This window comes from Saimiri boliviensis, chromosome 14, assembly GCF_048565385.1.
Source record: "Saimiri boliviensis isolate mSaiBol1 chromosome 14, mSaiBol1.pri, whole genome shotgun sequence".
Taxonomy (NCBI): domain Eukaryota; kingdom Metazoa; phylum Chordata; class Mammalia; order Primates; family Cebidae; genus Saimiri; species Saimiri boliviensis.
The window spans coordinates 77,362,553-77,375,290 of NC_133462.1; the positions used below are offsets into that span (position 1 = coordinate 77,362,553).

Consider the following 12,738-nt stretch of genomic DNA (forward strand, 5'->3'; position numbering starts at 1 on the left):
GAGCTACTGAGGAGGGGCGGAAGAGGCCGAGCGGCATGCTGGGTGGTGGCAGGTGGTGCAGGTGGGCCTGGGGACCTGTGTCTTGGCTCTGGGTCCAGCTCTTCCACTGTGCCTCTGATCCTGCTGTGTCATCATCTGTTGGCCTCCTGCCGTCTCCCTGGTGTCTGTGCCCATTGTAGAGGTACAGGCACATCACATGCTGCTGTGAGCCCCGGGCCAGGGCAGGTTTACCCGGGGCCTGCAGAGACTAGCCCAGAGCACTGGGAGAGGTTAAGGAACCTGTGTTGACGGAACCTCCAGATGACTTTTTCTGTTGGTTTCATGTTAGACAGTCCCAAACGTGAGCACCTGTCTCCCACCCCACAGCTTTGTCATTTGTAGTCACTCTTGGCTGTCCCTTCCTCCGAGGAGAGCAGGCAGGTGCACGGAGGCCTTCAGGAGGCACAGAGCCCAAACACACCATTTCAGTTGCTCACAGGCGAGATCTCAGAAGCTTGTTCATGGAGCAGCAGGAAGAAGTAGGGTGGGTGGATTCCTAGTGAGGGCCTGATACTTGCAGATGAAGTCATGGTGCAGATAGGATTTTTCACTTGTGTATTACATGTGTTTGAGGGGCTTTTATTTCTTTAAAATCATGTTGAAAATACGTCCTGGTGTAGCTGTGTGCATGGTTCTTGGTGCACCCCTGGCGGGAATTTGCAGTGAAATTGTCGGATTATTGAATTATGAGGCATGTTGCGATTGTGGTACATTAGAAGTAGGGTTTTAAGATGTAATTTTTGAAAAAAGGTGAGAAAAGTTCTGGACAGATGTTTCCTTCTGGTAGTTATTCCCTCTCTCTCCTTTCTACTTCTATGAGAGCAGAGACTCCCTTGCAGGAAAATACCTGGTGTTAAACTGGGCATGGTTGTGCGGGCCTGTAATCCCAGCTACTTGAGAGCCTGAGGTGGGAGGATCACTTCAGCCATGGAATTTGAGGGTATACGGTGCCATGATTTTGCCTGTGAACAGCCATGGCACTCCAGCCTGGGCAACATAGTGAGACTCCTCTCTTAAAAAAGTACCTCGTGTTGATGAGGTCTGAAGGGTTCACTTTGCATGGTAAGGGGAGGTGTGGGTGTGGCCCCTGCACAGTAATCTCAGTGATATTTGTCAAAGGTGGGTGGGTACAGGCTGTGGTTTTTGAAATGAGTCCACATGTTAATCTACTCACAAATGATAGACTGTGTTTATTAGCAACATCTGTTTATTAGCAGACTGTGTTTATTGATTTGAGAAGAACAGGTTTTGCCTCCCAGTATGCAGGGCCGTGTATCTATGGTGCTATTTCCCCTCATTGGGCCCTTCCTTCTAGCGGAGTGGGAGCTCACCATCTCTGCTTCCTGGCTCTGGCGCCCACTGTCTAGGGTGGGGCTTGGCACCAGCTGGGAGTTCACTGAATATGTAGGATGCAACTGTTTAGGCAGGAAGAAAGGCATAACTAAGTACTGTTCAGAGTGTACTTTTTAAGATGGCTTATTTATTTGCCACTTTGAAAACAGGACATGTGAACTAAGAAAGCTACCTACAGTGCTCCTTGATGCTTCCTTTTCAATTCTGTATCATGTGGTGGTGCTTGATGGTACTTGGTGGTGGTGGTGGTGGTACTTGGTGGTGTTGGTGCTTGGTGGTGGCAGTGGTACTTGGTGTTGGTGCTTGCTGGTGGTGGTGCTTGGTGGTGTTGGTGCTTGATGGTGGTGGTACTTGGTGGTGGTGCTTGGTTGTGGTGGTGCTTGGTGGAGGTGGTGGTAGTACTTGGTAGTATTGGTGCTTGGTAGTATTCGTGCTTGGTGGTGGTGGTGGTACTTGGTAGTGGTAGTACTTGGTGCTATTGGTCTTGGTGGTGGTGGTGGTGCTTGGTGGTGGTGGTGGTGGTGGTGCTTGGTGGTGGTGTTTGGTGATGATGGTGGTGTTTGGTGGTGGTGGTGGTAGTAGTAATTGTGGTGGTGGTGGTGGCAGTGGTGGTGATGATGATGCTTGGTGGTGGTGGTGGTAGTTCATTTTTTTTGAATGGTAGGTAGGATCTTCCAAATTGCTTGCACTGTGGGTCTGGACTGCAGTTTGAAAACACAGGTTTGGTGAATATTTGAAGCTGAGGGTAGGCTGACCCTGAGCGGCCAGGGAGGGGCTCTGGTTTTCTTTTGGTCTGTGGGTATCTTGTCACAGGCCTCACTGGGCAGAGCAATAGTAGCTGGGCAGGGACAGGCAGCCTCAGTCCCTGAGGGTTTGGGTCAGAGCACCACTGCCATGAGTGGCCCCTGGACCTTGCAGGGAAGTTCTTTGGGAGTTGGATGCTCCTGTCTCAACAGGCAATTTTGATCCAGAGGGAAGAACCCTAGACTAGCAGGCTGTGCGCCTGACTCAAGTCCTGGTTCTGCTGCGAATCACGCCACCTGTCTGCCTCAGGTTTTCCATAGGGTGGTTGTGAGGCCCAGGTGACGAAATGTGTGGGAAGCAGCCAGGGCACTATGCCACCAACTCAGCGGCCTTTATTCTGCTCCGTTCCCCTGGAGTGTCCGGAATCAAGTGGAATCTCCTTTGAGTGCTGGGCCCTTCCTTTTTTTTTTTTTTGCAGAAGGGGAGATGAGTGGAAAAACCAGCCTTCTGGACCTTCTGCCCAGAGTTTGGTGTGGAGTTGGTAGTGTGGGTCTGGAGCCTCTCCTGACTTGGTCTCCTCTCTTCCAGCTCTGAAGGATGGCTGCCATACTGGGAGACACCATCATGGTGGCCAAAGGCCTTGCCAAGCTGACCCAGGCAGCTGTGGAAACCCACCTGCAGCACTTAGGCATCGGAGGGGAGCTGATCATGGCGGCCCGGGCCCTGCAGTCCACGGCTGTGGAGCAGATTAGCATGTTCTTGGGGAAAGTGCAGGTAAGGGGGCCCTGCAGTAGGAGGGGTGCTGGCGGGAAAAGGGTGGGACCTGGAGCTGTCGGGGAGACCAAGGGCTGTCACCATGGCAACTGGTCTGTGGTGGCCAGAGCCTGAGGGCCCACCAGCTAATGTGTCCCACAGTCCTTCCAGGGTTGGGCAGGGCACCTGTGTGAGGCAGTGGCTGCTATAACAGAATTCCATGACTGGTGGCTTAAACAACACACATTTATTTCTCACAGTTCTAGAGTCTGGAAAGTTCAAGATTAAGGTGCCAGGAGATTCAGTGTCTGGTGAGGGCCATCTTCTCACTGTGTCCTCGTGGGGCGGGAGGAGGCCAGGGCTGTGCTCCAGGGCCTCTGTTGTGAGGGCATCAGTCCCATCCTTATGACTTGATTACTTCCCAAAGGCCCCACCTCCCAACACCATCACATTAGAGGCTGGGTTTCAGCGTGCGCAGTTTGGAGACACACACGTGCAGTTTTTCCCTGGGCCCGTGTGTCCATCAGCCTGGCTCAGCCTTCAAGGCACTTCCCTCTGAGCCTGCTGAGGCTCCGCCAAAGCCCTGCCTCATTTTTCTCCTTTATTTTGCTGAGAGTCTCTGGGTTCCTGACTAGGGGCTGTCCTTTCTTGGGTGGCAGCTGGCACAGTCCTGCCAAGAGCAGCTTCATCTCTAGCTTCTCTCTCATCTCTGTGCCGTCTGGGGGAGGAGATGACCTTTTGTGCCGAGGTCTAAGAAGCCTTGACGTCTTACCTCCAATGATTTTCTGTGAAATCCTGTGCTGGAGAGGTGACTGTAAACAGGGCTGGCTACAGCAGAGTACTGCCCGCCATGATGTCCCCTTGTACAGTCGCCAGCAACTTCCCTGACAGTCCAGGAGATGGGGCGGGGGGTGTCTGTGTGCCTGTGGTGTGCACTCACCTGTGTGTGTGCTTGGGCATGTGTGTTGGAGGTTGTGTCGAAGCCTCTGTCCTTCCATGTCTGTTCTGTGGTTGGCTGACTTGTGAACAGAGGCCTGCCCTCCTGCAGGCTGTGCAGCTGTCGCAGCCCCTAGGCATCTCAATCTCAGGTTTAGGACCTGCAGGCCCTTCCCCGCCACACTGGGAGGATCCTGCGGCGATACAGCGGCCCTCACTGAGCATGCCTGCCTTGTTTGGGAGTCCTCAGACCTGTGCTGTCCTCCAAGCCTCACCACTGTCCTGGGACGGGGGCCAGCCTGGACCATCATCCCCATTTCTCAGATGAGGAAACTGAGAAGAAACAATTTGCTTCAGGACCTATGACGATGAGTGACAGGACCAGATTGCTTGTCCCCTCCCAGCCTGGACTCCGTGCTCTTGCCTTCCCCCTGCCTGGTTCGCTGGAGTGCTGGGCCTTGGACTCCTTCTTGGGTGTTTTGCCGGTGGGACACTCAGAAAGTGAGGTTGCCCAGCTCACTTGGGCCCGCCCAGAAGTGAGACACATGGGCAGGCCCTAGCCGTAATGGGGAGTAGGGCCTCCTGCTGAGGCACTGTCCCACCCTCTGCTCCCGCATGTCTGGAAGGGGCAGGGCCTCCCCTCAGCCACTTGGAGGTAGGGTGAGTGATGAGCCACGCCACCCAGGAGGCGCTGGAGCTGGGTGGCTGCCCGCAGCGTGCTGCCATTCACTCCCTCAGTGCTTCGCTTTTTGGTGCCTCCCGTCTCGCTGAGGGGAGGAAGGTCGCGGACCCCAGGAACCCACCTCCCTCCAGCCCCTCGAGGTTGTTCCCTCATCCATTCAGCAGGCACTTACTGAGCTCAGGTCCCTCGGGGCCCTGGGGAACCCCCACTACCCTTGGGCGTCCTCAGCAACACTGACAGGTGTTAATAGCACAGGGCCAGGGGCCATCATGGGAGGGATAGGCAGAAGGGCAGAAAGAGGGCCCTGCCTGGGCTCCCTCACTGGCAAGGTTTCCCCGGCCATCTGGGAGGGGCTCTGTGAATCTTCTGTGTTTTTTGTTGTTGTTGCTTTTTTTTTGAGATGGAGTCTTGCTCCGTCACCCAGGCTGGAGTGCAGCAGTGCAATCTCGGCTCACTGCAACCTCTGCCTCCCAGGTTCAAGTGATTCTCTTGCCTCACTCTCTCCAGTAGCTGGAATTACAGGTGCCCGCCGCCACACCCAGCTAATTTTTGTATTGTTAGTAGAGATGGGGGTTTTGCCTTGTTGGCCAGGCTGGTCTTGAACTCCTGACCTCAGCTGATCTGCCTGCCTCAGCCTCACAAACTGCTGGGATTACAAGTGTGAGCCACTGTGTCTGGCCTAAATACAACTTCTTTTACTCTGAGAAGAGTGCTGCAGCCAGCAGGCCCAGCCTGGGTGTTTGGATCCCAGCTCTGTCATTTGCTGCCTGGTGACCTTCACCAGTACATTAGCCATCTTTGCCTCCGTTTTCTGTATTTGAAGTGAGCCTAACAGCCTCTCTCTCCTCCTTCAAATCCTATGATGTCTTAGCAGAGTGAGAGGGCTTGTGTCTCCTGTCTGCGTAGCCTGCAGGCAGCACGCAGCTGCTGGTGCATTTCATTGGCTTCAGCTGATGCTGGGAGTCCAGGCCACTGGTCTCCCTCCAGAAGCTGGTGCTGTTCTAATTATAGGCTCCTGGGGTGCTGTTTCCTGGCTCTGTCTGTGGCCTTCGGTAACTCTGTGGCTGTGAGGAGCCCTATTTTCAGATGAGGACGTAGCAGAGAAGGTTCAGGAGCTCACTCAAGGTCACTGCTGGTTCAGAAGCAGGACACGGGCTGAAGCTCAGGCCTTGGTGACCATTACAAAGAAAATGTGGTGTGTCGTCTCCCCTCCCCCTCCACTTTCCCTGTACCCTGAGCTCTTAGGGGCGGCTAGGCTTGGTCCTGGTTGTGACTACCTCTCCAGTGAGATTCTCTTACATGCATGCCCCTGGCTGGCGGGTGGCATCTGTGTCTGCAGAGAGCTGTGAGGCTTAGGTGGGCCCACGGGTGTGCTTCCCTCACCCCTGGCTGGCCTTCGGCTGTGTGTTCACCTCTCAGAGCTTTCCTGGGCTTTTGCCCTGACTTACCCTCTTCAAAGCCCTGGAGGCCTCCCTGGCCGTTTTATAGGTGAGGAACTCGCTGCAGGTGTGGTGTGCACCTGGCCTGGCTCTGGCTGGGCACGCAGGTGCTCCCTGTCCCACCTAGAATCACACAGCAGAGCTCCGACAGAAGCAGGGCTGGAGCCCAGGGCTCGGCTCCCAGGCTGGGAAGGGTGCGGGGCCGCGGGTGCAGCACTGTGTCACCTCTGGAGGGGGAGAGGGTGGGATGCTGGTGGTGTACTGTCCCAGGCAGCAGGGGACAGGCAGCGGGGAGCTTCTGGCTCACTCTTGCTCTCCTCATGCCGGCCTTTGCTTCCTGCAGGGTCAGGATAAACGTGAAGAATCTTTTGCTGAGAACTTCGAAGGCCCAGAAGGGGAGTTCCACTTCTCAGTCCCGCAGGCAGCCGGAGCCTCCACAGACTTCTCTGAAGCCTCCACTCCCAGCCACTCGGCTCCGCCCCTGGATCATGCCCACAGCGAGGGCCCAGCTCCTGCCTACGTGGCCAGTGGACCCTTTAGGGAAGCTGGGTTCCCCGGCCAGTCCGCCTACCCTCTGGGCAGGGTAAACGGGAGGCTCTTTGCAAACCCCAAAGACTCATTCTCTGCCATGGGCTTTCAGCGAAGGTTCTTCCACCAGGACCAGTCCCCTGTGGGGGGCCTCACAGCTGAGGACATCGAGAAGGCCCGGCAGGCCAAGGCTCGCCCTGAGAACAAGCAGCACAAACAGATGGTGCGTCTAGGAGGCCCCCGGAGGCCGAGGCTCCCACCCACAGCAGCGCTGTCCTTGGGCCCTTCTCTAGGGACTTTTCCTGGGTGCTGTGGTCTGGGGTTTTAGGAGCGTGGAGGCCTCCACTTGATGGAGCGTGCCTTGAGGCGGAAATGTCTGTGGGGTGGAGAGGTGTGGGGGCAGTGGGGACCTCTGAAGGTTGGTCCTGTCCCCTTGGCCGATTCCACAGGTCTCTTTCTCGTCTCCCTCCAGCTCAGCGAGCATGCTCGGGAGCGGAAGGTGCCCGTGACAAGGATTGGGCGGCTGGCCAACTTTGGAGGTAAGGTGACCGCCTCACCTGTCCTGCCCTGCCAGGCCCTGCCAAGTGGAGTTGGAACCACACTGAGGTCTGCATGGAGGCGAGGACCTGGCAATATCCCAGGGAGGGCGCTGTGGGAGCGGGTGGCAGTGGCTGCCCTGTGTGAGCTGTTGCGGGGCTAGAGTTTTCCGTGGGAGGATGATCGGTTGCTGGATTCCAGCTCTGCATGGCTCTCCCCTGGGAGTGGGTCTGTGGTTGACTCTGTGCCGGGAGCTGAGCTCGGACTGCTCGTCAGGCCTTGCTTGGGGGTGGTGTCTGCCACATACCTTTCCACCCCTGCCTCAGGACACCACCAGTCGGCTGCTTTGGAGGCCTCAGGAAGGAGGCTGAGCAGTGAGGACAAGCTCTTCTCTGGGGCTGCTCAGCAACTCAGCAGGGCTTTCTTTCCCTTGGGACCAGACATTTAGGGAGCCCATTTGCTGGGTCCCCACAGGCCTGCGGCTCATGAGTGGACTGATGAGAGGCCGTGGTCTCCAGCTGCTGCTGGTTAAAGTCGTTTTGTGTACTTCAGCGTTGGGAGCTCTGTGTGTGCTTTTCTTTGGGGGGTTGAGTAATCATTGTGCCCAGTGCACGCGCAGTCTTTTTATATGAGTTGAAGGGTGATTTTCTAGTGAGGGTTCATAGCAGTTGTGGTTGTGTCTGCTCTGATGATATCATGTTTGTCATGTCTGCTGCTAATTCGCTGGCTGAGATGTTCCTGTTAAAGTGCCATGTCCTTGGCCATGTACACTGTAAGTTAGTTACTGGGATTGCATTTCTTTTTTCTTTTTTTTTTTTTTTTGAGACAGAGTTTCGCTCTTGTTACCCAGGCTGGAGTGCAATGGCGCGATCTCGGCTCACCGCAACCTCCGCCTCCTGGGTTCAGGCAATTCTCCTGCCTCAGCCTCCTGAGTAGCTGGGATTACAGGCACACGCCACCATGCCAGCTAATTTTTTTTGTATTTTTAGTAGAGACGGGGTTTCACCATGTTGACTAGGATGGTCTTGATCTCTTGACCTTGTGATCCACCCGCCTCGGCCTCCCAAAGTGCTGGGATTACAGGCTTGAGCCACCGTGCCCAGCTGGATTGCATTTCTTTAAAGCTCAGCTGTCTTCAGTAGGTTTTCCAGGTGATATAATTAATGCAAGCCTCAATTTTGGCAGCTTGATTCTGACCCTGACCTTGGTGAGTGGTTAGTGGCAGGGCTGCAGGCCGCAGAGGTCTGAGTGGTCCATGACGGTGCTGGTGCTGGCTTGGTCGTGGAGACGCACTCCTGTGGGTCTGCCTGTCGCTTGGGCTGCTTTGTTTCTCCTCCCATACAGCCTCCATCATGCCTGCTGTTCTCCGCTGCTGCCTCTTTTCTTCTGGAAACCCCATCCTACTTATTCAAGACTGGTTCTGGGTAGAGGCTCACGTACTGTGCTCCCCGAGAGCCTGGTATTCTGGAAGCTGGGTGATGTGTGGGTTCTGACCGTAAATGATGTCTGGTCCCCTTTCCAAGGTGCCTAGCGGACTTGGTTAACTGGATAGAATTTTCTCAACTATAAGGTTTTCTTTCATAATCATTACCTTAACATTTGGCAATCACTACTACTTAGCCATGGATGAAGTGCCATCTATGTGATGATAATTAGTCATCTGTGTGGTAATAAGTAGACACTTCATAATTAGTATGAAGTGTCATCTATGTGATCGCACAAGAGTATTGCTTATTTCCCTTTGCTGGAGTAGCATTTCAAGCAGTTCCTCGTAGAATATCATACCTTCTTGGGATCTGCTGTCAGAATGAGTTTCAGAATCACTGTCCTGGTGTCCTCTAATGGTCCTTATCCCCTGGAAGACATGGCATGTTACCTGCTTTGCACACTGGCTTGTCATTGGATAACATGTAGTATTTCTTGTTAAAGTATTGAATGGAGGCTGTCTTCTCGCCCATGATTTTGAGGGCAGGAACTACCCTGCTTTCACATTGGTAGCTTTTCTCTGTCCTCTCCCTCTTCCCTTCAATCCAGACTCTTGGTGAACCTGTCCCTAGAAGGCTGAGTTTGACGTATTTCAGGATTGGTGCAGTCCTTACGTGGGAGTCTTTGTGGGGTGGGGAGAAGTGGTGGAGGTAATGCAGGCTGTTTGGGAAAGTGGTCAGAATGAAAGTCTTGATGGTGAGTTAGAATCTGGTGGGGCACTGTCAAGTCCTGGCGAAGCAGGCAGACCCTTCAGGGTGATGGATTAAGGAGGACAGAAACTGATGAGAAGGGGTTGTATATAGGAAGATGTGTAGGCGAAAAAAAAAAAAAAAAAGTGGAGGGCTCTTCTCAGAGGGTGGGGGATTATGGGTAGCCAGAGGAGCCTGGGTTAGCAGCGTTGAAGCCCTGGTCTTGGGTGCTTTGTAGCCTCAGAAGCCTCTCAAGCCTTTGCTGATACTGCCTGATAGATGGAACCTTCTGTGGGTGTCTGTGTGCTGGATAATTGCCTACAGCGATGATTCAGATGCTCATGTTGTTGCCCAAGCAATTGGCAGGTGATTTTCAGGCGTGAAGGTGGCAGGATGGGAGCAAACAGAAGCCAGGTCAGGAAAGAACGTGCCGTTCTGGCCCTAGTGGGAATTCTGGGCCTTCTGTCTCACCTAGAGGCTTTCAAACTGTAGGTTATGACCCTTTGATAAGTGTGAAATCAATTTAATGGGTCAGAATCAGCATATAAAAAACAAGTTAACTGTAATCTCAGCACTTTGAGAGCCCAAGGTGGGAGATCACCTGAGTTCAGGAGTTTGAGACCAGCCTGGCCAACATGGTGAAACCCCATTCCTACTACAAAAATACAAAAATTAGCCAGGTGTGGGGGCGTGTGCCTGTAATCCCAGCTACTCAGGAGGCTGAGGCATGAGAATTGCTTGAATCCAGTAGGTGGAGGTTGCAGTGAGCTGAGATCATGTTACTATATTCCAGCAGGGGCAACAGAGTGAGACTCTGTCTCAAACAAAACCAAACAAACAGAAACAAGTTAAACAGAATGGAATAGATCAGAATGAATATCATACATTCGTCAAAAGAACTATATACATGGCAAGATATTTTAGTTTCAGAGACATAAACTATTTAAGTATGTTCTTCACTGCAGTGTGGAATGTATAGCTTCCCAGTGGGTCATTGTCCAAACAGTTTACAGCAGCACTGCTCTACTTTGTTCTCCTAAAAAGACTTCCAGCCTTTCTTCCCTTCGTGGAGGAAAGGTGGTGTATTTCTTTTTCCTTTCTTTCTTTCTTTTTTTTGAGATGGAGTTTTGCTCTTGTTGCCCAGGCTGGGGTGCAGTGGCGCAGTCTCGGCTCACTACAACCTCTGGTTTGTAATTCTGTCTCAGCCTCCCAAGTAGCTGGGATTACAGGCATGCACCACGATGCCTGTATTTTTAGTAGAGACGAGGTTTCTCCATGTCGGTCAGGCTGATCTCGAACTCCCTACCTTAGGTGATCCGCCTGCCTTGGCCTCTCAAAGTGCTGGGATTATAGGCGTGCACAACCACGCCTGGCTGGAAAGGTGTTTTTAAGGTGCAGACTGACTGTAGAAAGTTTTTACACCGTGGCAATGAAGTAAAGGGATTGCTCCAGGTCTCAGGGAGGTAGGGCTGCTGCAGGGACCCATCTTAGTAAGGTTAGCAGTGGGTATTCAGTTGAATATAAGTGGAAGTTAAGGGCTTTCCAATTCTAGGGGCTCATTTTGATGCTAAAATGGGGGCCTGCAGTCCTGGCCTCAAGTGATCCACCTGCCTCAGCCTTCTGAAGTGCTGGGATTACAGGCATGAGCTGCTGTACCTGGCCCTCATGTGTCTCTTAACAACAAGGATTCAGTCTGAGAAGTGTGTCATTAGGCAGTTTCATCATGTGAACATCGTAGAGTGTGCCAACACATATGGGACATTCTGACTGTGATGCTATGGGCAGGATGACCTGGGGATGTTAGATTTTCTTAAAGAGTGGTGTGAAAGGAAGGGTCATATATTAGATACGGGGTCAGAACTGAACTTTGGGTCATCATCATAGCTGGCCTTCAGTTACAGCTCTGCTTCCAGTGTGACCTTTGGCCCTACCTTGGTTTTCTCTTTTGTAAAATAAGGGTCTTGCCATTAATGCTAAATGGGAATATTTTGGTGAATGTTTTATGTTTAGCTGAAAATAACTCATGTGGAGTGCAGTGATCTGTCTATCTAGTCTGGTTTATTATTCATATTGAACAGATTTTTAAGTGAGTTTTTTTTTTTGGTTTACTTATTCAATAACTATCCAGAGAGGTATTAAAAAGTCGGATATGATTGTGAATTTACCTACTTTACTGCGTTGACTTGTGTGCTTTCTATGGGTTGAAGTTATGTTATTTGTTGCCCACAGATTTAGAATTATGTATGTATGTAGGTAGGTATTTATTTATTTCTGGGATGGAGTTTGGCTGTTGTCACCCAGGCTGGGGTACAATGGCATGATCTTGGCTCACTGCAACCTCCACTTCCCAAGTTCAAGTGATTCTTCTGCCTCAAGCCTCCCAACTAGCTGGGATTACAGGTGCACACCATCACACCCAGCTAATTTTTGTATTTTTAATAGAGACGGGGTTTTGCCATATTGGCCAGGCTGACCTCAAACTACTGACCTCAGGTGATCCACCTGCCTTGGCCTCCCAAAGTGCTGGGATTATAGGCGTGAGCCACTGCATCCAGCCTAGTTTTTATTTTTGTGAAAATGTCATTGTACTTTGTTTTAAAAGGTATTTTTGCTGGGTAGAGTATTCCATGTTGAAAATATGTTTCCTTTGGTCACTTTAATAATATTCCTCTATTTATTACTTTGATTATTTTTTTGAAAATGTGACTGTCAGTTTTATTGCTGCTTCTTTGAAAGTTATGGTTTATTTCTTTTCTCTGGCTGCTTTTAAGATTTCCTTTTTGTTTTTGTTCTCCAGCAGTTCGACTGTGTCATGCTTGAGTGTAGTTTGCTTTGTATCTACCCTTCTTGGGATTTACAGAGCATCTTGAATCTGTGGCTTGGTATCATCAGTTTTGGAAATTTTTAATTATTTCTTCAAGTATTGTTTCTGTAATGTTCTCTTGCCTCTTTTTCCGGGACTCCAATTACACTCCTGTGCTCTTTTCTGTATTCTCTATCCCTTTTTCCATGCATGCTTTAGTCTTGCAGGTTCAGAGAAAATGACTTACCTCCTCTGTAACTATACAGTGAGAACTGGACACTCACAGAAATGAGACTTTGCTGGGGGTAGAGTAGGCACTAGAGAAGACTTGCCACAGGGAGTTGAGCACTGCTTTGTGTATAGCTCTGTGCTGGTTCTGAGGCCTTCACACAGGAGCTTACAAGAGACAGCATTAAGGCAGAATGGAAGAGAGGAAGACAGAAAACAGAAAGGAAGAAATCGGAAGCAATTTCTGAGCTTCTTATTTGATTCTGTGTAGGAAGGATTTTGAAATTTAACCTGAGAAAACAAGGAGATACTTGTATGAGCAAAAGTCAGTCAGTGGGCTGGGAATGCAGAGTGGAGGGAGTTGACCCATGGGTATCCTACTATTTTTAAAAGGTGAGAGGTTAAGTGTCTCTTACTCCCAGAAAAATACTTTGCTTTTAAATATAGTTTATGAGACTCCATTGGGTTTTCTAAGAGGTAAGGTAACTCTTATGTTAGAAAACAGGCATTGCTTAGGCTGAA

General features: G+C 51.4%; 1 protein-coding gene across 3 annotated transcripts in view; it reads left to right on the top strand.

Annotated features, from left to right (window-relative positions):
* COQ8A (coenzyme Q8A) overlaps nt 1-12,738 on the top strand; it is a 49,566-nt gene that overhangs the window by 24,019 nt on the left and 12,809 nt on the right. For all 3 annotated transcript variants that reach the window (XM_010340877.3, XM_003930288.4, XM_074385305.1), the window contains exons 2-4: nt 2,725-2,910; nt 6,290-6,697; nt 6,947-7,013. In XM_010340877.3, the coding sequence (XP_010339179.3) occupies nt 2,734-2,910; nt 6,290-6,697; nt 6,947-7,013 (652 nt within the window). In that variant the 5' untranslated portion in view covers nt 2,725-2,733. The remainder of the gene's footprint in view (nt 1-2,724; nt 2,911-6,289; nt 6,698-6,946; nt 7,014-12,738) is intronic.